The sequence below is a fragment of the Neospora caninum genome, chromosome VIIb, assembly GCF_000208865.1.
Source record: "Neospora caninum Liverpool complete genome, chromosome VIIb".
In the NCBI taxonomy this organism is placed as follows: Eukaryota; Apicomplexa; class Conoidasida; order Eucoccidiorida; family Sarcocystidae; genus Neospora; species Neospora caninum.
In genome coordinates, this window is record NC_018394.1 from 4,319,781 (window position 1) to 4,344,272 (window position 24,492).

General features: G+C 51.3%; 5 protein-coding genes across 5 annotated transcripts; 2 read left to right on the forward strand and 3 right to left on the reverse strand.

Annotated features, from left to right (window-relative positions):
- Nucleotides 1–262: 262 nt before the first annotated feature.
- On the reverse strand, nt 263–1,852 carry NCLIV_029230 (hypothetical protein; the record flags this gene model as incomplete). The annotated part of the gene is made up of 2 exons (XM_003883118.1): nt 263–1,149; nt 1,831–1,852. 2 exons carry the CDS (start codon nt 1,850–1,852, stop codon nt 263–265), a joined length of 909 nt encoding a protein of 302 aa, XP_003883167.1.
- Nucleotides 1,853–5,673: 3,821 nt separating this feature from the next.
- On the reverse strand, nt 5,674–7,402 carry NCLIV_0292 (YbaK / prolyl-tRNA synthetases associated domain containing protein; the record flags this gene model as incomplete). Its single annotated transcript, XM_003883119.1, has 3 exons — nt 5,674–5,961; nt 6,367–6,473; nt 7,075–7,402. The coding sequence occupies 3 exons, from the start codon at nt 7,400–7,402 to the stop codon at nt 5,674–5,676; spliced, it is 723 nt and encodes a 240-aa protein (XP_003883168.1).
- A 1,921-nt stretch (nt 7,403–9,323) lies between these two features.
- On the forward strand, nt 9,324–14,853 carry NCLIV_029250 (hypothetical protein; the record flags this gene model as incomplete). The annotated part of the gene is made up of 10 exons (XM_003883120.1): nt 9,324–9,504; nt 9,813–9,883; nt 10,140–10,212; nt 10,709–10,761; nt 11,545–11,593; nt 12,168–12,263; nt 12,845–12,906; nt 13,582–13,719; nt 14,220–14,259; nt 14,774–14,853. 10 exons carry the CDS (start codon nt 9,324–9,326, stop codon nt 14,851–14,853), a joined length of 843 nt encoding a protein of 280 aa, XP_003883169.1.
- Nucleotides 14,854–16,092: 1,239 nt separating this feature from the next.
- NCLIV_029255 (uncharacterized protein) lies at nt 16,093–16,713 on the reverse strand (the record flags this gene model as incomplete). The annotated part of the gene is made up of 2 exons (XM_003883121.1): nt 16,093–16,238; nt 16,449–16,713. 2 exons carry the CDS (start codon nt 16,711–16,713, stop codon nt 16,093–16,095), a joined length of 411 nt encoding a protein of 136 aa, XP_003883170.1.
- A 2,398-nt stretch (nt 16,714–19,111) lies between these two features.
- NCLIV_029260 (hypothetical protein) lies at nt 19,112–23,486 on the forward strand (the record flags this gene model as incomplete). The annotated part of the gene is made up of 7 exons (XM_003883122.1): nt 19,112–19,397; nt 19,746–19,788; nt 19,937–20,004; nt 20,610–20,712; nt 21,513–21,639; nt 22,310–22,754; nt 23,227–23,486. 7 exons carry the CDS (start codon nt 19,112–19,114, stop codon nt 23,484–23,486), a joined length of 1,332 nt encoding a protein of 443 aa, XP_003883171.1.
- Nucleotides 23,487–24,492: the final 1,006 nt, after the last annotated feature.

Sequence of the window (24,492 nt, forward strand, 5' to 3'; positions counted from 1 at the left end):
TACGCCCCGGATGTGAGCATGCACCATCTTGTTGACGCGTCGGCTGATCGCCGAGTCAGACGCAGGAAACGCGGAAAAAAGTCGTTTTCTACGACGTATACAGAAACCGAGATACACGGCCAGAATTCCGCAAGTATCTCCCTGTCTCTAACAGTTACTTGCTGTATGCAACCTTCTTTCGTCGACCATGCTTTCACTCGTACACACATATGTGCCTACATACAAATATACCTGTGAAGGTACGCTTTGGTGTGCCCTCTTCCTAGGACAAGCTGTCGAAATCGCCTTTTTCGCAGCTGCATGCCTCTCCTTTCCGCTCCGTTCCGTCGGCCTCTGTGAAGAGCGTGAGCACGACGTGGCAGGCGACTGCTTCCTTCCTTCCAATTGGCCCGACTCTCTCACTTGTTTTGGCTTTGATGCTCACGGCGGCGGTCGGCACTTGTAGCAGTGCCGCGACATTTTCTCGCATTTTTTGCTTTCGGATGCGCCCGAATTTCAGTCCCTCAAAGACCACAGTCGCGTCCACGTTCCCCACAGTCCACCCTGGATGCTTCGCGCGCACTGTCTCCAACGCTCTCGCCACCAGAAGGGACGACGAAACGCCGCGGAAGTCCGGATTCGAGTCCGAAAAATGCTCGCCAATGTCGCCCAAAGAGAAAGCTCCAAACAGAGAGTCGCACACTGCATGCAGAAGAACGTCTCCGTCGGAATGTGCCACGACGCCGAACGAGTTCTGCACGGCCGGCGGACAAAGGGATGACGACGGAGAAGACGGAGAAGAAGAGGAAGAAGGAGACGAAGAAGGGGGAGAAGACGGAGAAGAAGAAGGGGAAGAAGATGGAGAAGAAGAGGGAGAAGCGTCTGTCCGCGCGGGAATATGGTCGGCTTGGAAGAGTGGAGAAAACCAGGCTCTGACTGATTTGTGTTGCGTGTCGGGTTTTCCGGGTTCCTTGGAAAAAGTGGCGAACTGCGCGGTTCTCGTGCACCACGAGAGGAGGCTACCGTGCGCTTTGGCCAGCAACGCAGTGAGGCTGTGCACGATGGAGCGGACTGCGGGAGCGCTCCGACAGAACAGAAATTTGTCGAAAGTTCCCGCCTTCGTCTTCTCCGGGGGGACCGATATGCACACGCCTCCAATGACGAGGGGGCCTGCAACAAGAACATATCCACGGGAAAGGCAAGGGAACTACGAGCTTCAGCCTCTCCTTCGACAGAGGGAATCAGAGTGAGCACTGCACACCAGACGCTCTCTACAAGAGCCGGGAGAAAACGTCCAAACGTTGTTGGGAGGCGTGAGAAGACACCCCGCGTGAAAAGGACTAAGAAGTGGGCGCGTCCTCTCCTACGGCAGAAACCGGCTGCCAGCCGGAGTTTGTTTCCTCGCAAGATGACTCCGGTCTTCATCCGCGAGACACGCCCTCGGAAATGTACAACTCCAGCACGAGAGAGCGACCGCACCAACGAGTATGAACAAGGCGAGGCGTACGCACATTTTTGCGAGAGCCACAGCTGTGTCAAGGCATCTCGTGGTACAGATTGTGCATGCCGTGTACAAAAAACGGACTCCACGCTCAAACAGGCGACTTGAAGTTGCCTATTTCTCACTCTGTCTCCGTTTTGTTTCGCCCGTTTTCAGACCGTCTTCGTTGCGTGCGCGACTCTATGTCCTTCACCCATCGGTGTCTGTGCTTGGCAGCCACTGCGTTCTGTGCTCGGGAAAATGTGTTTTTGCTCGAGATGAAGAAAACACGAAGAGACAGCTGCGTGTGTAGCTGAATAGCGCTCCTTAACAACTTAGCTGCGTTTGCTCGGTAACCTCAGTGATCGCACCTGTTGCCTCGTTCGGGTTCATGGTGATTCTGTGGAGATCGTATCCGTGGCCGACTCGGAACTGAACCCTCCTCGCGTGTTCGTCCCTCGCCGTTCCTCTCCAAACCCGTCCGTCGCCTTCTCTCGGCGTCTCCCCTGCGCCACGTGGACTGCAAGAGAGAGAAGGAGAGAGAGAAGAGCGAGGAGAGAGAGAAGAAGAGACAGACTGACGCGTCGAACGAGAAGAAACGGAAGAGGCCGGAAGAAAGGAGAAAGGAGAGAGAGGAAGAGAGGGGAGGAAACCGACAGGTGGGAAACGGGAAGACGGCCCGCGCAAAGAATTTATCGGAGACAGAGACGGTGAGGAAGAAGGAAAAGGATACGATTGTGGAGCGAGAACAGACCATAAAGGCGAGGCGCGATAGGACGAGGAGATGAGGGGGGCATTTGTAGACTGAAGAAAAAAGGAAAGAGAGGGAGAGCGAAGTAAGGCCCAGGCAGTGCCTCCAACGGACGCCCTGCGACTGTCGCTTCGAACGGCCTTTGCCTCGACGGCGCCTAACCATGAAAAGAACGACGAGAATGAAGAAAGAGAAGAACCGGCTGAAAAACACGACGAAGGCGAAAGAGAAGGAGAGTCGCAAAGACGCGGCGAGAGCGGCAAGCAGAGAAAGAGGAGCGCGAGCAAGAACGCCGCGGAAGACGCAGGGAACGGAATCAGGGGATTACGCGACATCTTTGGAGAAGAAACGCTGCAGGGTGAAGAGGACAGCTGCGTCATTTTCAAAAAAGAAAAAGGGGCGAGAAGAACAACAAGAGGAAGCACAAGAAGAGAAAGGCAGCGTAGACGCTGCAAGGAACAGCTTCTCAAGGAACGAAAGGAAAAACAGAAAAAAGGACGAAGCGAAGACAGAGAGGCAAAAACGCGTTAGGGGAAGAAGAGCCGAGAGGAACGAAAGAGATTTGAGAACTGGAAGAGCTCTGAGGAAGGGAAGAGATGTGAGAGATGCAGCAGGAAAGCAGGGACAGAAACGGGTGTCTCTCTTCATGTCTGCGGCTGCTAATAAAGCGTGCGTGTCCCCCCCCCCCCCTCCCTCAGTCGTAGGAAGAGACGCCGCACGCACAGCTGATGAAAGAGAAGAGAGATGTGGAGGAGAAAAAGATACAGAAGTGAAGTTTTCCTTCTCGCGTTGGCCGCCGTTTTCCACTCTGCCATCTGCCGGCTGCGCGACGCGCAGAGGCCCGCAGAAGACAAAAAACGGGACGCGGAGACAGCCGAAAAAGAGACGGAAGCAAAGAGAAAGCTCTATAGGCTAGGAAGAAAACCCAGAAACAGACAGGAGGCTGTGAGAAGAATAAAAAACAAATAAATAGGGGAGGAAAAGGGAAGAGAAAAGGGAGTCGAGGAAATTCCCTGGCGAAAGACAGAGACAGGGGAGGAGACACAGGACGAGGGAGAGACGGGCGAGAGAGCGGCGAAGACGCATCGACAGTGGGGGCGAGGGAGAGGGGAGCAAAGGAAGAGAAACAACCGAAAAAGAGAGAAACTCCTTCTCTGCTTCCACGTTTGTGTATTTACTCCTCGACGACGGCGAGGCTCCACGGCCCAGCGGAGACACGGCGGGCGCGCGCCACACCACGCGGGCGACTCTGAGAAGACAGTGTGGCCTTAGCAGAGGGAGATCGAAAACGAAAAGCGAACCTTTTCCTCTCCCTGCGAAAGAATGCTTTTTTTCCAGCTCTCTCTTTAACGCGTTCGGAAGGCGGGAGAAAAAGCTCGGGAAAATGCAAACGGGAAAAACCAAGTCGTGCGCTTTTCTTCGCGAGGGCGACACACTAGCTGTAGAGCCGCCGCGAACAGCGGAGAGATAAAAGCGAGGATCAAAAGCAATGGAGTCGATATACACAATGCGACAGTCTTTGTGTGATGCGAACTAAAAAAAACACGAAAGAGGCCGAGCAGGCAACAGCCAAGGTCTATTCCGCTTGTCGTGACCATGTCGTCTGGAAAAAGAATGAAAAAAGGTATCCCCTGGAAGATGAAGAACAATGGCCACACAGCCTGCGGTTCTTCATGCAGCTGTCCGAATGAAATCGAACTCCTCCAAGACATATCTGTATCTATGTATATAAGTATATACGTATACGCCTGTATGCATATATACGTCTACCTGCATATTTAGACATATATATATATATATACATAAATACAAGCATGTAAATATGCATACGTAGGTGTATGAGCATATATATATATATATATATATATATATATAGCCGACAGCACACGGGTGGGAAGCACGGGTGTCGTGGGTCTTTCAGTCACAGAAAATCTGTTTTTAAACACATGGCCTTGCTTGCGCGGCCTCCGGCAAGGGCGTTGCGAGGCGTTCGAAAGATCCGGCAAAAGGAAACCGCTGCAGTTTTAGGTGTTTCAAAACGCAGAGATCCTGGCTGTAGGTCCGTAGGTCCATGAGATGCAAAGAGAGGGGTGGTGCCTGCAAAAAAAGAAACTACTCAAAGAATCGAAATTGTGAGCTGTGTTTTCGTGTTCTTCGCAAGAGCAAAGGTTCTCTCAGGACAGCAAAGTGGTGTGTGTTTGCACAGCACAGATTGACGCGAATTGGTTCTACTCAGTCTCGCTCGCAAACTGCGCATACACCCAGCGGCGACGCGACACTCTCCTGTTTCCAGAAAACGGCGACGGGGTTCCTCGCTTGTTTCTTTTTCGCGGCGGAGGAACAGAGAGCCCGACTCGCCAGCAGTCTGTGCTTCACTCGCAAGGCGAGAAAGCTTCTCGCTTCGGAGAGCGCGCAGAATCACAAAGGGCCATGTCCCCTGATTCTGACCTCAACACGTATACACATTTAAGTACGTGTTTACATATTTATGCGTATACAAGTCCATTTTCCTTTGAATCCACACGTTTGAATGGTTTGGGATGCACGTGTGGCTGAAACTGGGCATAGATCTACGCGCGTCGATCAGGAACTGTGTGTTTTATGCCGAAAGACTCTGACGTTCGCGAAAGATGTGAGAAGTGAAGGAATGTGTTTCATAGCCGCGCGTTTTCACGAAATCTTTTTTGTGAGAGTGGCTCCTCAGCAACAGCGGCCGTTGAGCACTTTGACCTGTCTCTCGCCTTTCGCTTCTCCCTCACTTTTCCGCAGCTCTTTATCTTTTTTAACATGTTCCTCGAGTTCGAGAAGACGTTTCCTTCCCGGTTCCTTGAACCACATACGCGTGACAAGGAAAGGAGCCAACTTTCGGACAAAAACTGAGGAACGCGAAAAGAGACCGACAGCCGAACGAAGCGAAGATCATCGCATCGGTACCCCCTTGACGCAAATCAGCGTTGATGCTATCTATACTGCCTGTCGACTCGCCCACGATTTGATCCTGTTTATGGTGTAAGGTAAGTAGAGGCGCTCTGAGGCTAACCGTCGGGCCGGGGTACGTGGATCGTTTGCTCCATAAAGTTTTCCTTCCTCTCTGTTTTTGCTGTCCCTCGTTTCGCTGCGTTTCACTCTCCACACCTGCGTGCGATAAGCCCTCGGAAAAGATATGATCAAGAGATCCGCCACCGCGCGTTCGATCTCTTCGCGGGCCACCAAACGGCGCTGTCAAGACACTGCATTCACTTCCATTCACTTCCAGTCCCCGTTCTCAACGTTTCCTCTCTTGCTGTTCGCCTCTCTGGCGTGGGACGCCGGGCATCTGCACAAACCGAGGCATATGAAGACAAAAAGGCTCTTTTTGTTCACTCTCGAGAAACCCCAGAAACACGAGGGAGAGAGCGCGAGGGCGGGGCGAGGAGCAAGTAGGAGTGCGTTTCTCTTTCGGAGACGTTGGACGTTTCGTTTCTCAGTTTCCTTCATTCGTCGTCGCTTCCTGTTCGAAGCAAACAGACCCGACGAGAGGGTCAAAGACGCGGAGGAGGTCGGCGACAGACACTCTGAGTTTTAGATCGACTTCGCCGCCTCCGAGCCACACCAAAGGAGGATCGAGCTCGAGAATCGGTGAATCGACAATGACGGGGATGTCTGTCTTCGAGGCAAAGGGCGTCACGGCGTTGTAGACAAAGCCTGTCAGTTCTTCGCTCGTTTTGCAGAAATTGAAATTCAACTTCTTGTTCCCCAGTTTCAGGCCGCGCTGTAGAGACCACGCAACGACTGTCCACATTTGTTCATGCACAGAGAGAAATGCTTCACCCTCCATCTACTTTCCATAGATACATGCATGGACGAACCCATTTGCAAGTCGCCTGCCACACGCTCACAGGTGCCCATGTGTCGGTAGGCGCCGACCGGATTCGGAAGAACCATCCTTCCTCATGATACCGGGGACACAACGAAGGAGGAGAGAGAGAAGATGGAGAAGGAGAAAGATAAGAAGCAGAGGGAGAGAAAGAAGAGAAGGAAAAAGCGAAAGAAAGACGAGAAGGAAAAAGCGAAAGAAAGACGAGAAGGACGGAAAAGGCGAGGCACGACGAGAAAGAAGAAGAGAGTGAGGAAGAACAAGAAGGAATTGACGAGGAAAAGTAAGAGGCGTTCTCACTTCCGCATTGAGCTGCTTGACTAAGTCCTTCACGCGTTCGCCGTTGACCTTCCTCTGGTACTGGACAACAATCATGTAGTATTTGCTGTTCAGCTTGTCATCTACACCTGCACCAGGAACGGAAATGGAACGCACCTGTCCCGTGCGCATTTGTCCACATGCCCCTAGTTACTGGGTCCCCAATCCTCACATACATGTCTTCACCTGTCTACATTCAGCCAGGTAAACTCGCCGTCTCGTTCTGCCCAGCTGTGTCCGTCTAGATCTGCAGGGGTCTGCCTCTCTCTGGCCATCTAGAAAGACGTATGGAAGACAGAGACGGACGGTTGTGCGCAGAATACCACAGAAGAGAGACCGGTAAGTAACCGATACTGCCGTCATACTTATGTATATATATACATATATACATATACATATATATATATATATATAGAGAGAGAGAGACATGTGTAGGTGGGTATCTCGGTAGGTAAGCACTAGTGACGTGTGCGAAGTATACTTATCCTCTATGGCCACATATGCATGGATCCACGTAGAGAGAGCGGGAAGTAGATGGGGAGGAAATGGGGAGGAGGGAAGTGAAATCACGTTCACTGTAGACGTGCATGCAAATGTGTTTAAGACTTTGGGCGGCCACGAAGTGCGAGAGAGGGCGTTTTGCTGGGTTTTTGCGTTTTTTCTCCTCGCTCGATCCGGCCTGTTTCTCACCTGTGTGTCGAGTGTTTTCCATGACGACGGTTTTGCATAAGTGGTAGGTCGAGGGCGCCTTCAGCAAATCGATTCTCTGCTGTAAAGTGAGGTCGTAGTAGCAAGAAGCTACGCGAACAAGAGAAAAGTCGTCGACGCGATGCTTCGCCAAGAACGCCTTCATCCTCTCTTCCATCGCAGGACACAAAGAACAGAAGGAAAAAGTCGAGGGAGAACAGACCGACAGCTGAGAGGCAGTGGTGGACGGTGTGCCTTCCTTCTCAGTTTGAGGCGGAGCGGAGACAGCAAAGCTTCCCTCGGGCGAAAACCCGCCGTCGACCCCCTCCATCTTTGTTCTCCCGCCTCTTTTCACCGCCCACTTCTCGTGAATCCGCCGCACCGTTGCGTCGTCGCTCCTCAAAGAGAGAAGAAAACGAAAAACAGGCAGCATAGATAGAGACAGCAGGACGGGAAGAAAGGAAAGAGACAGGGAGACAGCAGGACGGGAAGAAAGAACAGAGATAGAGGGACAGCAGGACGGGAAGAAAGAACAGAGACAGAGAGACAGCAGGACGGGAAGAAAGAACAGAGACAGAGAGACAGCAGGACGGGAAGAAAGAACCGAGACAGAGAGACAGCAGGACGGGAAGAAAGAACAGAGACAGAGAGACAGCAGGACGGGAAGAAAGAAAAGAGACAGAGAAGACAGGGAAGAGAGAGGAGACAGAGAAGACTGAAGAAGGAGAGACAGCAGGACGGGAAGGAAGAGAGAAGGGAAAAAAGAGAGGGAAAGAGGAAGAGGAAGACAGAGAGGAAAGAGGAGGACGAGAGCGACAGTGATGGAGGAAGCGGAAGCGAAGAACGGGAAAGCTCGAGGGGAAGAGATGACACGAATCGAGGAGGAAGCAGAAGAAGAGAGCGCACAGTCCGGAGAGAGACAGGGTGCTTTGGAAGGGACTCACACTGAGAAATGGAGACGCGCCAAATGCTGCTCAACCGCGGCACAGCTCAAAACAGACTTGAGGAAGATGATTTCTGTGGAGAGAAAAAAACCTGACGCACGAAGAAAAAGAAATATTCGAACCGAGAAAGAAGGGTCCTTATTGAGAAATACACACAGAGACAAGGAATGAGACATGAAAGGCATTTCCATCTTCCCTCCCGGTTGAGATGTTTGCAAGCAGGCAGACTGAATGGTCCCCGCATGCAGCGAGACACGCGGAGACACGTATGCACGGAAGAAATCGAGCCGGGAAGAGAATAGAAAAACGGAATGCACGGAATTTCGGTTCCAACGGCTGTTCCCTTTTTGTCCAGGAGACTGAATTGATTGACACACACATATGTCTCGGAGGTAGGTATACGGTAGTTTCCTTCTCTTCCTCCTTCGTCTTCTCTTTCTCCTTCGCCTTCTTTTTCCCCTTCCTCTTCTCTGTCTCTTTATCCTTCTTATCATTTCCTTCGTCTTCCCTGTCTCTTTCCTGGTCTCCTTCATCTCCTTCTCTGTCTCCTCTCTCTCTGTCTCCTGTTCTGTCTCCTACTCCTTCTTCTTGTCCTTCTTCTGTGTCTCCAGTCTCCCCCGTATCCTCCGTCTCCTTCTCTGTCTCCGACTGGTGGCCTCCTGCGCAGTCTTTCTCTCCTCCGTCCTTCCTTTCCGTCCTTTTCTTCTTTCTCTTCTTTTTCTTCCTTTTTTTCTCCTTCGCATCTCCTTAAATCGAGGAGAGGAGTTCGTCTCGCTGCAGCTGTCGCCTGTTTTACTGCTTCTGTCTTCCTCCGATTGTCCATCTCCAACTGCCTTGGCCGTGACTTGGCCGTGGCTGACGATGCGAGGAGAGAGAGAAGGCGAAAAGAAAGGAGAAAGCTGAAGAAGTGTGCAGAAGGACAACGTCGAAAGGCCGAGAGACGCCGGCGAGAGGAAAAAGCGACAAGAGAGGCTGCGCGACTTCTCCGAGAGAGACACCCAAGAGAAGGCCGCGAAGAACAGACACCAAAAGAAAGCAGAGAAGTGAAAAACTGAGAGGACGAGAATGAGAGGAAGGAGGGGAAGAGAAGACACATAGAGAGGACGCCGTCTTCAGCGGTGTTCGGATGACTGGAATACGAAGAAACGTCGACTCCAGCTTTCTCTTCCTCTCTCTGCGTCATTCCCGCCCTCGATCTCGTGTTTCATTTCCCTCAGCGTCACGCATACTCCTTGCAAGAGCAAAAGCCTTTCTGTGTCTTCTTCTTCCTCATCTTCATCTTCTTCCTCTTCTCTGTCTCTGTCAACGATGGCGAGAAACACAGCGCTGGGGATCGCCGGGGCTGCGGCATTTGGTGGAGCCTGCTTTTTCTCCTATATCCTCTCGAAGAAGCCTCCGTCGAAAACCAGCTTTCCTTCGGGTACAACGCGGCTGCTTCTCTCGCAACACTCCCCTTTTTTTTCTCAGGATCTCTTCAACTTCCTGGTCGGTGGGCGCACCGCCGCCCGCCCTCAACTTGTCGATTCTCTCTGCAACTCCCTGTGTTTTTGTGCGCAGACACCTAGACGAAGCCACTCCATATATATATATATACATACATACATATATACAAAGATATACATACGCCTAGATACAGATATATATATATATATATATACCTAGATACAGGTACATGTACAGTCTCCTCTGTACAGATCTAGACAGGTCTACACAGATGTGTAAATATATATTTGTGGAACTGTGTGCATGCGGCGCTTTTGTTACTGATCTCTTTGGTGCGCATGTTTTTCTGTTCAGAGCAAGAAAGGAAGGCGATTTTCGACAAGAGTGCCCATGCGTGGGACTGGGAGATCGGGCTCGACGAGTTTGTGAGGAAAATTCCTTTTTCGGAAAGCACGCGATCGTCACAGACTCTAAACGCCCCCGTCGTCTGTGCTTGCCTCTCCGAAATCGCACCTTTTCGTGGACAGGCGCGGCCTGCATCTATGCCGCGTTCTCTGCTTTGTTGAGCTCTCAGTGAACAGAATCAAGACAGCCAAAGAACGCACGAGAGAGAACGGAGCGCTCGTCCCGGCAGATTCCATGTCTCATCGAAGATTTCTCTCAGATCTGTTTCCTTTACAGCTTCTAGGAATTCGTTCGTGGAGGAAAGAACTCGTCAAGCGCGCCTACGGAGACGTCCTGGAAGTCGCTGCAGGTTCGACAAAGAGGGCGAGATGAGAAAAAACTCAAAACGGGGGGATTGCATGCGGCGGAGACGTGAAAGAAGACTTGGAGGGGAAGGCGACGGATGCGCTGCTAGAGGAAGAGGGAGGTAGAGCGTTTCGTCTTTCTAGGAGTCCGACTGTCTAGGGGGCAACCGAGGCTTTCGAGAAATAAAGGCATTTTGCGGCAAAGAAAGTGGTGGAAAAGGAGAGGCTGGCGCGTCAAGCAAGGAAGAAAAAGAGACATTTAGGTTGCTGGGTTTACATTTGTGACGAGACACCGCGCAGATGGATGCCGTCTGTTGAAAAGTCGACGAACTTGCTCTGCGCTTTTTTCCGTCTCGCGATTTGCGCCTGGTCTGCTCGTCGGGCCTTCTTCGCGAGTGGTATATTCACAGATGATTTGATTCCAGAAAGGTTTTGGTAACAACGACACGTGAAGAGTCGGTTCCGTCTTTCCTCGCCCTCTTTCTTCTTTCTTGCCTGCAGGCACGGGCCGAAATCTCCACTTTTACGACTCGGAGAAAGTCAAGCGTCTCGTGGTGAGGAAAAGACCGAAGAGGAAAAGGTGGAGGTGAAAAAGAGACGCGCCTTCACAGGAAAAGGAGACGCGCCTTCGCGGCGAGCGTGGCCGCAAGACTTTGGAGCGGAGGGAAAGCGAGAAGGAAAGCGAGAAGGAAAGAGAGTTGACCAGAAAGCGAAGGAGAAAAAGAAAAGAGCGAAAGGGATAGAGATCTTCACAGGTCCGGAAGGACACCTCTCGGAGCTCTCGAGGAGTGTTGCGTCTCAGGTGGACGAGAAAACAGACGAAACAAGGAAGAGAATTCAAACATGAAAGAGAGAAAGGAGACTGGATTTGCTTCCGCGCACACGCCGTGTATGCGTGTGTCACGTTCGCTCTTTTTCTGAGAAAAAAACGTCGCGTTGTGTCGTGTCCGCTTCTTCGTAAGTGTGAAGATGGAGGCGAGACAGCAACCTCGTCGCCGCAGGGTCGCGGGACAAGACACCAGACGGACGAGCCCTCTGTGCTTTTTTCCTTCTCTGTTTTTCTTGAATTTTCTCGCCCTCATGGAAGGAGAAATCCGAACACGACGCTACAACGACGCGGAGAACAGAAACCGCGAGATCGGGACGGTTTGCTGTTCGCTCCGGTGTCTAGACGGCCGGACGCTTTGTCGAGTGTTGACGACACAAGGACAGCAGGCGTTTTGTGAACGAGGCCTTTCGCTTCTGTTTTCCTTGTTCTCGTCGTGTTTCGCACCAGCGAGAGCATGCGCACGAAAATACAAAGTTGTGTAAAAGCGTGTCTTTTCTGCCTCCTTCAGGTCACCGATTTCAGCCGCCCCATGCTCAGCAAGGCTCTGGAGAAGAAAGGTAAAAGGTTAACCACATTGTCTCCTCCTCCGTTTCTGGCCTCTGAGAAGAGACACCGCCTATCGCCTCAAAAAGCTGCCTTTCCTTTGTTGGATGATGTGTGTCCACATTGGTACTGCTCAAATCGAGTCACCAGAAACAAACTGTAGTCCCTGGGATACTGAACATGTCTCCGGTTACCAGGTATAGACTCAGCTTCGCCTTGCTCAGAAGAGACGACGGAGCCTAGCAAATTGGTCTTGGCGTTTTTTCTTTCTCCTCGTAGTGCTGTCTCTGCGTCGCCTGTTTTTTCTTTGCCCCCAGACAAACGCAACTCCTTCCATTTCTGCCTGCCGCTCTTGTTCCTCTTCTCGTTTTCGAAACCCGAATTTCTCTTCTCCTTTCAGTCCGTCTTCGACGCACAGTCTAGCGATGAGAACCTGTTTTCGTTCCTGCGCGTGTTTCGGACTTCACGCGAAACTTCCATCTTTCAGGGAAGATTTCCTACTTGCTCTCTAAATGGGTTTCTTGTACGAACCACAAAAGACGCTCCTTCGCCGTGGGTGTTTTGTGCTGCCTACAAATGCGCCGTCAGATGCGCTCCAGGGGATTCCAGTGGAATTTAAATTGCAAAACTCGGCTAAGCTGAAGTTCCCCGATGAGAGCTTCGATACCGTGGTCGACACATTTGGTATGCGATCGTCAGTAAAAGAATCCGAACATCAACAAACAGGTCATAGCTCGACCTTGTAGTGTTGCGTTGATACATTACAAGCAGATTTGTCGTTTCGGTGCAAAGGCTTGGCGACGTCGAACGCCCAACATCACCTGAATCGTTTTTTCCATACCCTATCCAGATGGGCACTCTATATATAATTATTTCTATACATATATATTTTTATATTTTTTATATACATAAATATAAATATATATATATATATATATATGTAAACAAGGACATACTGCTTGCGCATTCGGTATCTTGGCATTTTGGGTCGTGTGCGCCTCGAGTCTCCGCCTTTTTCTTTTTTTGCTCGTGAAAAGATTCGACACGAGGGAAAGCCCTTTCCACTTTTCTGTTCTCTCTTTCTGGCCGTCGGCTTTCGCGTTGTCCGAAAGAAGTCGAGCCGCGAGCTTTGTATTCCCTGTTCTTCTTCAGTGCATGCCCGGCGCCTCTCTCTCTCTCTGGTGCCTTGGCTCGCTTTCTGCAGTTGTTCTTTCTTTTTCACTCTTCGTTTCTTCTTCTTCTCATATTTCGCCTGTTCTTTTCAGGCATTTGTTCGTACGAGAAACCGCTTGAGACTCTCCAGGAGCTGAAGCGCGTGCTGAAAGAGGTGAGAAGAGAGAAGACTCGCGAGTGTCTTTTCGTTTTCTTCTTTCGATCGCAGAGACCGTGGAGACAGAGAGAGAATCGAAAGGAGAAACAGGCAGGCTCTTTAGGGACGGCGCCATCCCCCGAACCGGGCGTGCTGGGAGAGATGAGAAAACCCAGACACCGATACTCGCGCTGAGAAAAGAAAAGAAAACAAGACGACGGCCTCCCGTTTTGGAGTCGTCTTTCGAGCAGCAGAGAGGCCCGAGAAAACGGGGAGAGGCCCCAAGTTCAGAGAACTGAAAGGAAACAGAGGCGCCGCGAGTTTGCTCGTGCAAGTTACCGAATTCTTCTTTAGGACTGCTGGCTACCACGACGCCTCTGGGCTGCTCCGGGTAGCTGCGCGTGTGTTGAACCTGGAAGAACGAAATTCGATTTTAGCCCCACCGATGAACGACGAGTCCCCTTCCGTCTCTCGCGTTCGCGCCCGGCGAGAGACCAGAGAACCGCGAGTAACGTGCGTCTCTCTCCAGAACCTGGAGAAAACGGACGCGTGCCTGGAAAGTCGACGGCTGTTTGCTGGTCTGCGAAGTCGTCTCTTTGTCTCGAGCGCGTTTTTCGAAAGACAGTGAGGGCGAGAGCGCGCGCGGCAGTTCGTGTCACGAGTGCGGTCTCTCTCTCTTTTCTCGCTTCGCAGGGCGGCGTTTTGCTCCTTCTGGAACACGGCGAAGGCACGTGGGTTTACTTCAACAAGAAAATCGAGAGAAGTCTTCTCCGGCACGTGTGGAAGTTCGGCTGCTACTACAACCGCCCCATTCGCCAGCTCGTCAGCGAGGTACGCAAAAGCGAAGGAGACGCGGAAAGATGCCAGGCAAACCTGTCGATTCCCCGAAAACTTACGCACACATCGCCCGACCCATCTACACGCAAAGGCCTAGACAGAAGCATGCACATAATTAGGTAGAGGCATATAGGTGTCTTGTTGTATATTTGTGGGTACGCAGGCACAGATAAACTTCTAGGTGTATATGTGTGAGTATTTGTGGGACTGCAGATAAGAGATTTCGACACGCACGTACATTTGCGTATACACACCTACGTTTATATCGGGACTGATTTCTCCGCGTATATATGTGCGAAGATTTGTTGTGGAGATCCAGGTGTTCATGCGCAGAGGGCCCCACCCCCGAACGCACAGTCCAGACAAGGAGATGCATGCATACAACACGTAAATATATCTAGTAGGTATACACATGTATGCAAATACGTGAATAGCAGTATGACTAGCGGAAGGCATCGTTTTACTTCCAGTCGCGTCTGCTGTTGCTTTTCTAGGCCGGTTTCGACATTGTGCTCGAGAAGCGTCGCACTTTCGGTAAGTGTTTTTGCCAGAACACTCCAGGCGAAAGGTCTTCTTTGCGCTCGGCAGGCGTCAAGTTCATGAACCCGGTGACGCGTGTGGATGAAAATGTCGATCTCACTTTCCACTTTCTTCCCTGGGGGTGTCGTCGTTCTCTCACGAAATATCCATTTGCGGCGGCAATGAAGTCGCCAGAACCGCACTGTCTTCAGCCTGATGGATTCCGGTCCCAGGACGTTTACCTAGCGCTGCTGGCCGCTTCGGTCTGGGTCAGTTTTGAAATTCCACATTCCCATGAGAGCATGCGGCCAAAGTGTAACTCCACCACTTCTCAGACAAAAAAGTCCAGGTGGGAAAAGAGCAAGTTGAACGGTGTCTTGTACAGCGGAGCTTCCAGCTTTCCCCAGAAAAAAGATGCCTCCGTCGCGTGCAGCCCTGTCTCCAGTTTTCGCGCGTTCGTTCTCCCTTTTCGATGTCTTTCTCGCCTTCGCTTGCCTCTCTCCTCCGTCTCTGCTCCGTCATGGTGCAGGCACGACCTACCTCATTGTCGCCAAGAAACCTGCAGGCGAACACGTCCGGCAGTTTCCAGAGCGCGAAGGCAAAGAATAGTCGAAACGAAAAAAGCGGCTCGAACTCGCAGCGGGGTTCCCCGACTTGAGACACGAGGTGTCGGAGGGGGAACAAGCACACAGAAGCAAACACAGACTCTCCGCGCATGTGTGCGGGCTGGAGGCTCTGTGGAAAGCTTCAACGTCTATGTATCTGACAGTGGGAAAAACGACTGCATCCACCGTGGAGACATCCACCCATGTCCCCGATGGTACACACACACATTTATATGTATATGGATGCATAGATGTATATGAAATCATGTACACACACGACAAACAAGGGAACAGGGCCGTGCCTGCGCTTGCATGCGCCACGGTGCAAAAGTGCAACATATAAATAAATATAGATGTATATATAATCTGTCTCGGCGTGCGTACATTGGGGCGTATGCTAAAGTGTATACCTATTGGGCTGGTGTACACGCCTGTGGGAGTTGCATGCAAAAACTTAGGTAAAAAAAGGGCGTGTGGATATGGAGATGTGCTTGCTTCTGTTTCCTGTCTGATGCGGTGTTTGCTTCACGTGGCGAGTGTGGTTGGCGTGATGTCTTCTCCCTCTGCTCTTCCAGGTTTTCTTGTCCTGCTCTGTCTCCGTGTCTCTTGGTGTTTCTTTGTCTCTTTCACAGTCGTCTTGCTCTTTCAGCTTTTTTCTCAGGTTTCCGCTTTGCATCGCTTTCTTTCTCTCAAAGACAGCAAAGTGGCGCACGTTGCTCCCTGCGAAGCGGCGCGAGACTCCTCCCCGCATACGAAATCGCAGTCTTATCCCTGCTCTCACCACATTCCTTCTCTGTGCCGTGTTCTTCTCTTGGTCTTTCCACATTCCGTTCCTGCGCCTTGTTTATCCCATCGGGTTGCCTTTTTCCTTTTTTCCTGGCCAACAAACACCCGTCCGGGCTCTGGCCTTTCTTTTCCCCTGCGTGGACTGTTGCGTTCAATTGCGTTTCTCGCGCGACTCTGCCGTAGCAGAGAGAAAGCGCGCACTAAGAGAACAAAGAGAAGACGGCGAGAAGAGAGAACCTCGCACAGCGACGGAGAACGGTCGTTTCTGAGAGCACTGAGTCACCTGTGCCGATTTCTTTAGCTGGACATGTGTCTGTTTTGACAAGATGCGCAAGGCGCGAAAAATCCACAAAAACGGAACCTTCCCTTGGAATACACAACCGCGCGCGCGGCAGCGTTTCGCCCTCCACAATGGAGAAACTTCTCTCTCCTTTCCCTGTTTCCTTCCCTGCTGGCGTTAAATGGACGCCGCCACGTATTCGCGATATTCACGTAGAGTCAGGAGTCCGTCTTGATTTGCATCAACGGAACGGAAGAAAGAAAAGAGTTCCTGGTTCCCAATCTCCGGATGGGTGATTCGAACCTCGTACGCATCCAGCATCCCTGCAAATCCAGCAAAAAAGGAATCAGACAGCGCGGAAAAAGTAAAAAGGAGCAAAGCGTGAAGAAACCAAGACGGCACGGCACGCCTTGGGGAGAGTTTTGTAGAGGGAGACGCCGCGGAGTGGAGACACTCGCGAGTTTTTGCGAAACCGGGACTGCGGTCGGCTACCAACCCTTTTTCTCTCTTCATATTTTCCTTTTGGAGCTTACCGTCTCCGTTAGTGTCGTATTCCATGAATTCTTCTCGAAGGAAAGTCTCGTCCTCTTCGTCGAGTTCACGCCCCACTTTGTGCACGGTTGCCTTGTCGTCTGCAGCCGTGCGAGGCGGGCTGGACGAATTTCCTTTTTGGGTGGCAGGGGGTGCCTGTGAACTCGCTCCCTCAACCAGCAAGAGAGAAGAGAAGGGAAGAGAAGAAAGAGAGGAAAGAAAAAAGAGAGAAACGAGACAGAAGACGACGCGACAGGCGACCTTCATGCTGGAGAGGAACTCGAACAAAAAGACACTGTCCCTGTGACGGAAGAAAAAAGAGACAGAGAGAGAGAAGAGACACAAGAAAAGAGAGAAGAGATAAAAGAACAGACAGAAAAGAGGGGAGGGGAATTTGACAGGGAAACGAGCCAAAAAGGTACCGTTGACAAAAAACCTAATCGCATACAGCGCGGAGGATTCAAAAGGCGATGTGAGAGAGAGAGAAGGAAGAGGCGAGAAAAAGGACTGTCGCAGAGGTATAACGGTGGGGGAAATGACTGCTAGGAGAGAAGGGCAAAGACAGGCGTCGTCCACCGAGAGGCAAACGAAAGAAGAGAGCGGGGAACAGCCGAGGCTCCTCGATGTCAGGGCTGTGCCGACGTACGCCAGACGGGGGAAATCAATCAACTTTCGGAATTTTTGAGAACAGAAAGGCAACCTCCCGCGGAGACGACCTCGTTGAGACACGCCCCGCTCACTTTAAAACCCGCGCAGAAAAAAAGATTTCTCTCCCTGGCACTGACGCACGTCACGTCCGTTTGGAAGAAATTCAGACGGAAAAAGGCAAGCAACCGCACGGCGGTTCCCCTGCGAAGACAAAGAAGGGGGAGGGGAAAATCCAGAAAAGGAAGGGAGAACTCACGCTTCGTGACAACCAATGCAGCGGGGCTGTCGAAAACACGCAGGCAAAACAAGCGAGAAAAAAACGGAAGCAGAGAGAGAAACGGAGACAGGCGCGAAAGCGCGCTTTCTCTTGCGTTATCTCAACTCGCCTTCTCTTCGTCGATCTGCTCGATCCGAGAGGAAGATGTCTTTCGTCTGGCTTTGGAAAGAAAAACAATATGCCCCGGAGACGCTCTGTTCTCCGTCTCTTGCCCCGCCTGTGGGCCTTGAAACGGACGAGACTCGGACGCGCTTCAGCGTCGCTTTTCGGTTTCCAACAAGCAGCGTCAGCAACACAGCGGGAAGGAGAGGAAGGAAGGGACAGAGAGACAGCCAAACAGACAGGGAAATAGAGGAGAGAAAGAGAGAGAAAGAGAGAGAAAGGACGACACAAAGGGCTGAGAGCGTGGAAGTAGATGGGCTTTTTTGAGGGAAGGGGAAACGCGACGCAGCGCGCGAGGAGTCACGACGCGTCGAGGAAGGGAGACGGTCTTCTGGGGGCGGCGGCTGGCCCTCTGGGTCTCTCCGTCTCTGGGCAAGGATTCGCGTTCTTCCTCTGCTTCCTGTCGAATTTTCTCTCGGCTTCGCAGCCCGTGGAAATCCAGAAAAAACGCCTTTCGGTCTTTTCCCGGAAACGCCGGTTTTCCTACCAACCGTGCCCCGACTCGGCCGACGCGCGCGCTGTACATACACCCGACACACACTGGCTAGGCGCACCGCGGGATGTGAAAACACACACTCGCCTTCTCTCTGAAAGCGAGGAGAACAGCCTTTCTTTTCGGCGTTCTTCGGCGACCGCTGAGAGAAGACGTAGATCGCTGCTGTCTCCTTGTGCGTTTGTTTTGGGCTGCTCACCAGCAAGTCTTACAGAGTCTCGTTGCGTGTGACCTTCCGTCGTCGCGCGGTGCGGTGTCTTCTGCGCTAGCTTTTTTCACGCGGTCTGTGTTCGATTCTATCTCGTCTTCCTCTGCCGGTAAACAGGATCTTTTGTTGTTACTGGTTATGAAAAAGAAATAACAGCTAAATCTGATAGTACTGTTAAAGCTTCACAAGAAGGAATGTAGCATGCGAAGAAAGTTTCTTTCTCGCGCTTCCTAGACACGTCTTCGGCCTGTGCAGGTGTCTCCTTTCCCGCCGCCGTGCCTCTCTCCCTTCTCGCTTCGCGCCTCTTTTCTCTCTTCACTGCTCTCCGTTTGTGTCTTGTGAAGTTTTTTTCTCGCGGCGCCTTCGCCCTTCCTCCTGTCTCTGTCACCCTGAGCCGAGGCTCTTCCTCCCGCACACCCGAGAAGAGGGAAGAAGAGGAAGAAGAAGCGGAAGAAGAGGAAGAGGGACAGAAAGAAACTGAGAGAGAAGAACGGCAAATGACAGCGAGCGGACCCGAGGAAGACGGAGAGAAAGAGAGGAGTCCAGTTGCGCTCGCTCTGGTGGCGAACGCATGTGAAGAAATGTAGCTCTTCTTTTTTAATAGCAGGCACACTAGGGAGGGATCCTCTACCATATTCTCTCACTTCTTTTCTCCACGTCTTCCTCGCGGTCCTTGTCTTCCTCTGCTTCCACATTTTCCTCTTCTGCTTCGTGCCACACTCTACGCCTCCTCCGTCTCCCTGTCGTCTTCTTTCTTCTTCCCTGTCTTCTTTTCCTTCCCCATCTTCTCTGTCTGTTCCTTTGCTCTTCAAGCCTCTTCTCTGGTTTTTCTTCTTCTGTCTCCCGTCTTTTCTTCTCTCGTTTCCGTCGCGCCAAGATGTTTATTCTCGGCGCGTGTGTGTTTCTCTTCTTCCTCGTCTTCCTGGCACTTCTCTGGTTCTTCGCGACGCCTGAGGGCACCTCTCTGTTTTCTCGGCTGCATCGCTTCTTCTTTGCTTCTTTCCCTCGCCGCTGCCTTCTCCTCCTGGAGAAAACATGCGGCACGCGTGCCCGCCGGGGCGTCGAGAGGGCCTTCTTCTACGTGTGCCACACCAACAATCCGCTGGTGCAAATCGTCTATCTGGCGGTGATGATTGGCGGCTATTCACAAGTCGTTCTCGTCGGTGAGCCCGCTCGACGTGGCGTCTCGTGTTCGCGCGGAGAGTCTCCGCTCGCTCCTCTCAAACCCGTTTGGTCTTTTAGTCGTCTAGACCACTTTTCCGCTCTTTCTCCGCCAGGGGTGAAACGACCGTCAGACCAAACAGTGTCGAAGCTGCTCCTCATCTCCCTGCCATCTTTTTGCACGAACTTCTGTTCCTCCGGTTTTTCTCAAGATCGACATTGTTCGCGCCTCCCGACGTACTTCCTGCCACGCTGCGTAGTTTCACCCCCACTTTTTTTCCGTGATTCGAGGTTACCGTCAATAGTTTTCACACCTTTCTCCTTCTCCCTCCTCTCTGCATGCTTCGCAGGCTATCCCTGGATCCCCAACGCCTATCTCGGAGCCCACCACAAGTACGCAGCAGTTTGCATGCGTCTTTGCTTCCGCAACATTCTGGCGCCTCTTCGTCTGGCGAGTTCCCCCCTTCGCCGCTTCTGCGCAACTCTGTCTCCCTCTTTTCGTTCGAGCGTCTCCCAACTTTCCTGCGTTTTGTCTTCACAGATTCATTGCCTTTGGCGTTTTCATTGCTTGCCTCGCCACCTTCCTCGTGTGCTCTCTCAAAGACCCCGGTGAGAAGGAACATCTTTAAAGACCAAAATCGCCAAACCCACGGCTGCCACGTGGGGCTGTCTTCTCTTCTTCTCGCTGTCTTTCTTCCTTCTCGCTGCCTTTCTTCTCTTCTTCTCGCTGGCTTTCTTCCTTCTCGCTGGCTTTCTTCCTTCTCGCTGCCTTTCTTCTCTTCTTCTCGCCGTCTTCCTTCTTCTCGCTTTCTCTCTTCGCATCCTTTTTCGTTCACGCCTTTTCTGCTTGTCTCCTGTACGTCTTTCTGCGTGGCGTTCTCCGCTTCCGTTCTCTGCGCCTTGTCCTTTCTTCACTCCCTCCAGTTTTACCTTCCCCTTCCTCTTCTCTTTCGTCTTCCGTTCCTCTTCTTCTTTCATCTCTTTCGTCTTCTCTTTCGCCACCTGTCTTCTTTTGTGCCTTTCTTTTCTTTCCTTTTATTTTTCTCGCCGTTTTGCGCCTTCTGCCTCCCACCCGGCCCAGACACCACTCGGGTCAGACGCCTGCGCCCAACTGAAAAAGTTCGCAGCCCTTGCTGGTCTTCGATCCGTTTTTCAGACCCCAGAAAAGGAGTTACAGGAGAAAAATTCTTTCTCTCGGTTCCTGCTCTGCGCAGGTGTCATAGACCACTCAAATGTCGACGAACATGTGCGCCTCTACCCTTACGACAAATGCATCTACTTCCCGGATTCAAAGTGCTCGACTTGTCTCTTCACCAAGTAAGAAGGGAGACGAGACAACTCCACGACAACTCTTGCTGAATTTATCCTCGCGCCTAGAAATTCACAAAGCTTAAGTGGGCGTGTCTGAACCCTTTCTTCACCTCTCCCTATATCGCCTTTTTTCTCAAACTTCACTTCTCTCTCTTCGATTCGCCTAGGTCTTCAAGTTTCCCTTTCTTGCCCTTGGGGATGCTCTCGTTTTCTCCCTCTCTTGCGTGCGTTCTCATTTCCTTCCTCTCCTTTTCTTTCCTCTTCTTCTGTTGCATTTGTTCTCACCTTCTCTTTTTCTTTTTCGTGTATCGCCAGGCCAGCACGGAGCAAGCACTGCCGGCTCTGCAACGTTTGCGTTGCGCGCTTTGACCACCACTGTGTTTGGATTGGAAATTGCGTCGGCGCGAGAAACCACGGCGCATTCATCGTCTTCCTCGTCACACACTTCCTCATGTGCGCGTGAGTCTTGAAGCACCACGCGCCTAGACTCTCAACCCTCACTCGCCCTATACGCTGGTGTCAATATATCTGTACATATAAATGTATATACGCGTATTTGAATGTCTATATATTTAGATAGCTATAGATAGGTATCATAGACGTAGATATCTATATATATCTATATCTATATATATAGATATATTTGTCTTTCTGTATAGGGATGATTCAGAATAAGATTTACATGTTTCGATGTAGGACGGTGTTTTCTCCTTCGAGCGCACGTTTTTGCTCTTTTGGTGTTTGTTGTTTTGGAGTTTTTTCTGCGTTTTTTCCCGTTTTTCAATTGGTTTCACCTGCCGGTTCAGGTATGGATCTGTCACGTCTCTGAGCCTGCTGATGGGGATCGTCGACGCCCTGCGGCTGACGTCAGCGACGTACATTGACCCGCTTACAGGACGCAGATCCTCCGCCACGTGGAGCATCGTCTTTCAAGTAAGGCGAAAGAAACATGCATGCAGCGAAACCCCGTTCGCTTGCACTGCCTCGTGCACTCCGTCTACCTCTCCTTTTATCTGTCGATCTATCTCTGAATCTATTTCTACATGCATCTATGTCCAGATGTGCTACTCTCTCTACTGCTCTCTGCGTCTATGTGTATCCATGTACGCTCTATGTGTGTATGCCTGAGTCCGTCTAGCTGCACTCGCTTGCAAAGTGGATTTTTCCCATCCCGACATGGAAAACTCGCAACAGGGGAACAGAAACGGGCATTTGATTCTGTGGGTACACAGGAGGAGGAACCCGTTTGTCAATAGGCATTTTTAAAAGGAGGCAGAGATGTTACAAGGACGAAGAAATTGAACGCTCAAACAGCAAATTAATATATGTATACTGGATAGTCAGACACTGCATCCATATATATATATATATATATATATATATATTATATATTATAACCATATGTTATATTGATGCTGTATATAATGTGTATAGTGTGTATATATATATATATATATATTTAGACGTGTGTTAGAGGGCCCATCATCATGGTGACATATCTCTTTGAAACGTCGGGTTTTCCTGTCATTTTTGGTTTCTCTCACATGTGGAATGTCTCCCTGTTTGCGTCTGTTTTGTTCTTTTCCGGCTCTGTGCTTGTCAGTACATGGCTGGTCGCTTCGGATCTCTGATTTTCCTCGCGGTTCTCTTCATCGTCTTCTTCTTTCTGCTTCTCGGATTCACGGCCTTCCACATCTACACGGCAGTTTGGAGGAACAGCACGACGAACGAGTGCTTCAAGTACCGCTGCATGCGCCAGGTCTTAGCTTCGCCTTTCCCTTTGGTTGACGGCAGCGAGGATCCTGCGCTGTCGGCGACCGGAAACACAGAGGCAAACGCCGCGGAAGAAGGGAGAGAAGAGGTGAACGACGGGAAGAAAGGAATGCAAAAGAGCGGAGAGCCATGCGGGGAGGAAGGAGCGCAGGGCAGCGACCGCGACAACTCTGGGCACGAGAAAAAGAACGACAAGGATGCCTTGCATCCTGCGCTCATGTCGCCGACTCAAGCAGCGAAGCACGTCAAGAAGGCGAGGGCGAAATACAGTCGCAGTAAGATTCGTTTTTCTCTCCGACTTCGTCCGATTCGAGGGTTTCGTTCTCCACTTCTCGTCTTCTCCCCCTTGGGTCTTCCTTCCTTCCTTTGTATCTCTGCTTCCTCCTCGCTGCACTCGTGTTTTCGTCTAAAGAGCCTTGTCCCCTTTCTGTGTCCATAATCTTTTCCCGCTGTCACGGATTCCTCGATTTCTCGACGAGGCCGCCTTCATACACGCCTGTCGTCTGTTTCTCCTCTCTTTTTCCGCGCCGAAACGAAGGCGTCCTCGGCTGAGAGAGGACTAACACCCCTCTGTGCCTTTTGCAGTGTCTCTGCACAGATCCGCGTCCCTGTGAGGCCGTATCCTTCGCGCTTTTTCTCGGGCGTTTTCGCGAAGCCTGACGATGTTCTGTTGGGTTTCCCTGCTGTTTTCCGGCTGCGACGCCGCGCCATCCTTCCGCGTCTATCTGCTCGCCGTGTGTGCTTCAGGTTTCCTCGACAGTCTTCTCGAGGTCTTCTCTTTCGACGAATGGATGCGTGAGACTCTCCGCCGCGAGGACCGCGAATTCGAGCGCACCGCGGCGGCTGCAGCTCAGGCGACGCAGGCCGTTGTCGAAGCAATGCCGCAAGAAGACCAGACAGAAGAGACGGAAACGAAGGAGAAAGTCCTCGGAGGCGGCAGAAAGGAGAAAAGCGCCGAGATACGTCGCGTGATGCACCCGCGGGGTAGAGCCGTCCAGGCGCAGTAAAGACCGCAAAAAGAAACGAGGGGAAAAGGGTTCGTCGGAGACCCAAGTGCCTTCTCTGAAAGGGCGAACGAGAAGGAGAGAAAACGAAGGACGGGAGAAAGAGAAGGAGACAGAACCAACGGGATAAACACACGGCCTCGCCCAGACATTCCCAGACGCTTCATGTCTGTTCGGCAGGCTCGTTTGTCTTCTTTCTCATTCCTGTCCTCTCTGTGAACCGTAAAAGGGTCCACTTTCGGGTTGCCGCTCGGGGGCGTGAATCCCTCGGAAGCCTCGCACTTCGGAAAACCAAACTTAAAAGTGCCGCGAATCGAAAACAACGGACTATCTGCTTGCGCTGGCTAGTGCGGGTGTCTCCTCAAACACGACCTGCCTGTTCGCTTCATTCCCTAAAAAAACCGAGTCACACGGGGGCGACCGACAGAGTCCTTGGGGGCGCGCGGACTTGAAACAGTCAACCGCCCCTCCTCTCCGCGTCTCTCTGTGTTTCGTGCAGTAAACGCATCGTCCCTTGCAGCTCTGTTCCTACTGTAACATTTCTCTTCCATGCGCAAACATATATATATATATATATATATATATATATATATGTACGCAGCATATACACATACCTATGAGTAAACATATATATATATATATATATATATTGAGCTTACGAAGTTCACATTCTGGTTTTCGGTGTTCTTGCTGATTAATTGCCTGTTTCGGTGAATCAGCGAAGCCTTGAGCGCGGATGTCTATGGCATGTTTGTGTGCATGCGCGTCGGTAGGTGCTCAGAGCATCCACGCCTCTGCGTTCCCAGACACCACCACTAGCAAACCATACATATATATATATATATACGTAAATTTAAATATGCATCTATATTATATATATATATATATATATGCATCTGACTATGTGTGTGTATACGGCTATATGTGTAGGGTTTTGGAGCAAGTACAGGCTTTGAGGCAGTGTCTTTTTCTCCGCTCCCGTTGTCTTTTCGTCGCTTAGGGGACATCT